The 5184-nt window shown below is 41.1% G+C and overlaps 1 protein-coding gene across 1 annotated transcript; it reads right to left on the minus strand.

Moving 5' to 3' along the window:
* Window positions 1-570: 570 nt before the first annotated feature.
* Window positions 571-1904, minus strand: LOC110776587 (uncharacterized). Its single transcript, XM_021981142.2, has 3 exons — window positions 1609-1904; window positions 927-1546; window positions 571-836 (listed from the first exon to the last, which is right to left on the minus strand). Exons 1-3 carry the CDS (start codon window positions 1902-1904, stop codon window positions 571-573), a joined length of 1182 nt encoding a protein of 393 aa, XP_021836834.2.
* Between the last annotated feature and the right edge of the window lie 3280 nt (window positions 1905-5184).

A 5184-nucleotide genomic window follows, 5' to 3' on the forward strand; every position in this document is an offset into this window, starting at 1 on the left:
AGGCCCCTTAATGCTATTTAAATCAGATAATCTCGATCGATCTAGTACTATATGTTGCATATTGCTAAAATCAACTCAGATTAGTTTAATAGTTAACGCATGTCCCTTCAATTATTTATGCTGAGCTAGTAAGGATATCCTGCCTCTGGAGTTATCGACGAGCGAGTACTCCTCTCGGTAGTTACAGTCCCCCGAACCCTCAATCTCTACCTTGCGGGTGTATGTTGAGAGATCCCCACACCAGGGATCACAAGGGAACCTACGGCCGTCGTGGTCAAACATAATTGCACTCTCTTTATGTCACGATAACCGGGTTTTGTCAGTTTTTCTCATTGTCGTTAAAAACTGAATGGCGACTCCTATATTACTAGTCAATAGGGTGTAAACTCACAGGAAATCCAATTACACTTGATTGAATAAAAAGAATCGTCACACCCACGAGGGACGAGGTCACGCATTAGCCTCGTTTTTTTTTTACCCCCTCACAGTTATACTGAAAATCAGGGACATGCAATACTCCAGTCAATTGTATCTGATCATTTAGTGTAATGGTTCCCTTATGATGCACAGCTACTCTCTCCCATCAGGTATAGTGATAAAATCATTATCATTAATCACAGCTTCATAAGTGTCAAACATGCCTAGACTAGCACACATATGGTCTGATGCTCCACTATCCAATAACCAATTTGACTTAGAACAAGTAAGAAAACAGAAAGTGTTACCTGCCATAAAAGCATGTCCAGAAACATCTCCTTCCTCATGAGCCTCTGGTGGCTTTGGTTTATCATTTTGTTGCTTATTCAAAAGATTCAGGATCTGTGTGCATTGATCAGCTGTAAGACATCCAGGCTGAGATTGTGAATGTTCTTTCTCTATGGGATAATAAGGCTGTTGGCATTCTGATATTTCTTCATCAGTTTAACCTTCATCTGAATAATTTTCCACTGCTGCTCTTTTATCCCTCTTATAACCAGTGAAACCAGGTGGGAACCCATGCGACTTAAAGCATCTCTCAGTGCTATGTCCATTGACCTTGCAATGATCACAGTAGTATATAGAAGGCCTCTTGTTCCCAGTAGGTTTATTGTACTGGTAAGTGTTCTTTGCACCAAACTGTTGTCCTCTGTATGAGTTGTGGTTTCCTATATTCTGATAGTCATTGTATCTCCTTCTATCAGCCCCAAATGCATGACTCTCATGTTGTTGAACATGTGCTGCAATTCCTCTCTGTCTCTCTTCCTGTGCTAGCATCCTGTAAGCATGTGATATAGTAGGCAAGGGATGCATCATCAAAAGACTTCCCCTAGTTACAGACAGATGCTCTGCTAGTTTCATTAGAAATTGCATCAATCGTTGCTCCTGTTGCATCTTAAAGATTTTCTGAGTCAGATTGCATGCACACAAGTTACATGTACAGGTTGGAAATGGATTGGCTGCACTAATCTTATCCCATATGGATTTTATCTCTGTGAAGAATTCTGCAACATTTTGTCCTCCCTGAGTGATTTCAGCTGCTTGTTGTTCTAGAGAAAACAACTGTGGCCTGACACAAAACCAAATCTATCCTCTTGGTCCACCCAAATTTCTCTAGCAGTGTGAAAGTACAAGACACTCTTTGAAATGGTTGCATCAAGATTAAACAGGATCCATGATATCATCATATCATTACATCTCATCCAGGCCTGATAAGATGGATGTGTAGGTTTTGGTTTCTCTATTGTGACATTAACAAAACCTAGTTTGTTCTTAGATGACATAGAAATCATCATGCTCTTCTTCCAGTCTCCATAACCTTCTCCTTTGAACTTAACTGAAACCAGCTGACTGGCTGTGTTATCAGTTGGATGCAAATAAAAAGGACTTGCATGATCTTGATTTGGTGCTAAATTTTGTGTAGCCATTTTTGATTTTATGATATTCTAGGTAGAAAAATATAGCAATCTACTGAGAACAATGAATGCTAAACTAATTGTGTTGGAGAATCAAGCACAATAGAGTAAAGAAGTAAAGAATTTCAGCAAAACTTCCACAATTCAGGAGAAAGAGCAGTAGAATATCCTAATCAATCAGCAATTAGAAATATACCTACTGAATCAGATGAAAGAAGATCAAACCTCAAGAACTGAAGAACACATAATTTTGATCGAACAATGTAATCAGTATTAGAAGAAGAAGACGATCCAGAATCTCGAATCACTGCTCTGATACCATGTTGAAACTGATCGATTTGCACAACGAAGCACAAAGTAGAACAACAACAATGGAGGCCTTAACAGCTATAAGCAGAACTGTTAAGGAGAGAAAATAAAATGTATTACTTAGTTGCTTTGATTACAGGCTAGTAGGATGGAATTAATTATGAAACTAATACAGTAAATAAGCTTATATAGAATGAGATATGTGTAGACACCTACTTTTGTCCCCATTCCCGAAAGGGAAGGTTCGATGATGAGAACATAAATCTCCACTTGGCAACGCATCTCCTATAAAATAACAAACCTCGATCACCCTTTTCATTTCAGCCAAACCTGCTATTTATAGAAACCTGCTAAAAATAGTAACTGCCATAACGGGTAGTTGTTAAAAGTGGCAAGGCATAAAAGATAGAAATCTGTCGGAATTAGGTGTTGCACTCCAACATAAGTCCTAAAAGAGATAGAATTGGCAAAGGAATTCTATTCCTGCTATAATTCGAAAATAAGAGTTACGTATTAATTAAATTCCTAACGAACCTAGAGTTCGTAACGGGCCCAGACGCTGTAGGCACCTACTTTTGTCCCCATTCCCGAAAGGGAAGGTTCGATGATGAAAACGTAAATCTCCACTTGATAACGCATCTCCTATAAAATAACGAATCTCAATTCCCTTTTTCATTTCACCCGAAACCTGATATTTAGGAAAACTGCTAAAAATAGTAACTGCCGTAAAAGGTAGCTTCTAAAAGTGGCAAATCATAAAAGATAGAAACCTGTCAGAATTAGGTGTTGTATTCCAACATAAATCCTAAATGAGATAGAAAACTGCGAGAATCCTATTCCTAATATGATTCGGAAATAAGAGTTACGTATTAATTAAAATCCTAACGAGCCTAGAGTTCGTAACGGGCCCAGACGCATCCCGTCGCAAGGTTAATACGCACTAAAAGACTCGATTAAGTCTCAAACTCTACGGATTTCAGGAATCCGAATCTGACTAAGAAAACAGCCCAGACCCTATTTTCAACGCCTGGCTCTGGGCGCCGAAATCTTCGGCGCCCAGGCCTGGGCGCTGAAAATACCTGGGTACGTGTTTTTTCCTAATTCTTTATGGATTAGAACTCTGCAATTCTATCTTTCCACGAACTCTTCCCTATAAATACAGCCCTAAATTCGACGTGAAACACACACACACAATTATATTCTGAGTATTGACTCCAACCCTTAGCCTAAGCCTCACACTGCGAAATTGTTCACGCGTTCTGTCGCAATCGACCTATAAATCGAACAGAACGTATCCTGTCCCATAATTGAGATTCGTTAATAAAATGGAGAAATAGCAATGTCAAAGTGGTTAGTTTTCTGAGAACCATGACGCACCTCTCAAGGGTGCGTGGTAACGTGTCCCTTTTCGATGATTTAATTGCTTTCCTCGCCCTTTTTATGAACTGTTAAACTAACTAAATCTGATTGTTCTATCACGCCTAACAAATATAATATTTTTGGGAAATTGGATTCTCATGCTAGGTCCCCGAATACTATTTAAATCAGATAATCACGATCGATCTAGTATTATATGTTGCATATTGCTAAAACCAACTCAGATTAGTTTAATAGTTAACGCATGTCCCTTCAATTATTTATGCTGAGCTAGTAAGGATATCCTGCCTCTGGAGTTATCGACGAGCGAAGTACTCCTCTCGGTAGTTACAGTCCCCCGAACCCTCAATCTCTACCTTGCGGGTGTATGTTGAGAGATCCCCACACCAGGGATCACAAGGGAACCTACGGCCGTCGTGGTCAAACATAATTGCACTCCCTTTATGTCACGATAACCGGGTTTTGTCAGTTTTTCTCATTGTCGTTAAAAACTGAATGGCGACTCCTATATTACTAGTCAATTGGGTGTAAACTCACAGGAAATCCAATTACACTTGATTGAATAAAAAGAATCGTCACACCCACGAGGGACGAGGTCACGCATTAGCCTCGCGCTTTTTTGACCCCCTTACAGTGGCGACTCCACTGGGGATAGTGAAGGAAATACTCGTGCTTGTAGGTAATCAAAATAGCCAAAGGGTGAAACGATCCTACCCCGCGTTTATTTCCCCATCAAGTTGGGACGACCTGAAAGTCAGCATATTAATGTGAACGGGCAGAACCGCATAACGAATCTCGGCTCCCTCGGGAGTTGGGACTAAGGATACCTTTTTCGCCAATAGGGGGGTGCATACGCCGCGCATGTTGCCCACTCGGTACTTGTGCAGGTAGTACACCTATCCCGGACCCAATCGCTCGCTCATTAGGCCCCTCTCGCCTGCATGCCCCCTTGGCTTGCACTTGCGGGTTGGCCTCTTGGGCGAAATTCGTCTATTGAAGACACTACCTCGACCGGGGCATGTGTTGGATCTACGATAGAAGCGGTACCAAGCCAGGCGCAAATAAACTACCCATAGAAGCCTATCTTAAACTACGTGACATATTTAATTTTCAAATCCATGTTTGTAATGTAGTTATGTGTAGCGAAATATGTGATTGTGTGTGACAAACTATCCTAGAAAAACCAACGACCTTAAAAATTGCCCAAACATTCATAAACCAATTTGCCAAAGAGTTATACCGAAATACGTGTTCCGCAAACCCGAACGATCGCCACAAGAATAAGCGACGCTCGGGATGGCCTGTAATGAATCCCACAAACGCTGCTACGCGTAAAGGACGTTATTAGGCAAGCACGCAAATCGAAGTCGCATAAACAGAAGACAGAAAACGAGAACCAGCCAGGGACGCATTTTCAACGCCCCTGGCTGGGCGCCAAAATTTCTCACGCCCACTGCTGGGCGCTGAAGTTGCTGCCTGGCCTTCTGGTCAGGCACAGCAGCCTCGGTGCCCACGCATGAAGAAAATACGTAGCAAAAAAAAAAAAAAAACTTTTCGTGAAAAAAAAATTGCTACGAGGGCGTATGAAAAGCACTCGATTCTAAAA

This window comes from Spinacia oleracea, chromosome 1 (assembly GCF_020520425.1).
Source record: "Spinacia oleracea cultivar Varoflay chromosome 1, BTI_SOV_V1, whole genome shotgun sequence".
Lineage (NCBI taxonomy): Eukaryota > Viridiplantae > Streptophyta > Magnoliopsida > Caryophyllales > Amaranthaceae > Spinacia > Spinacia oleracea.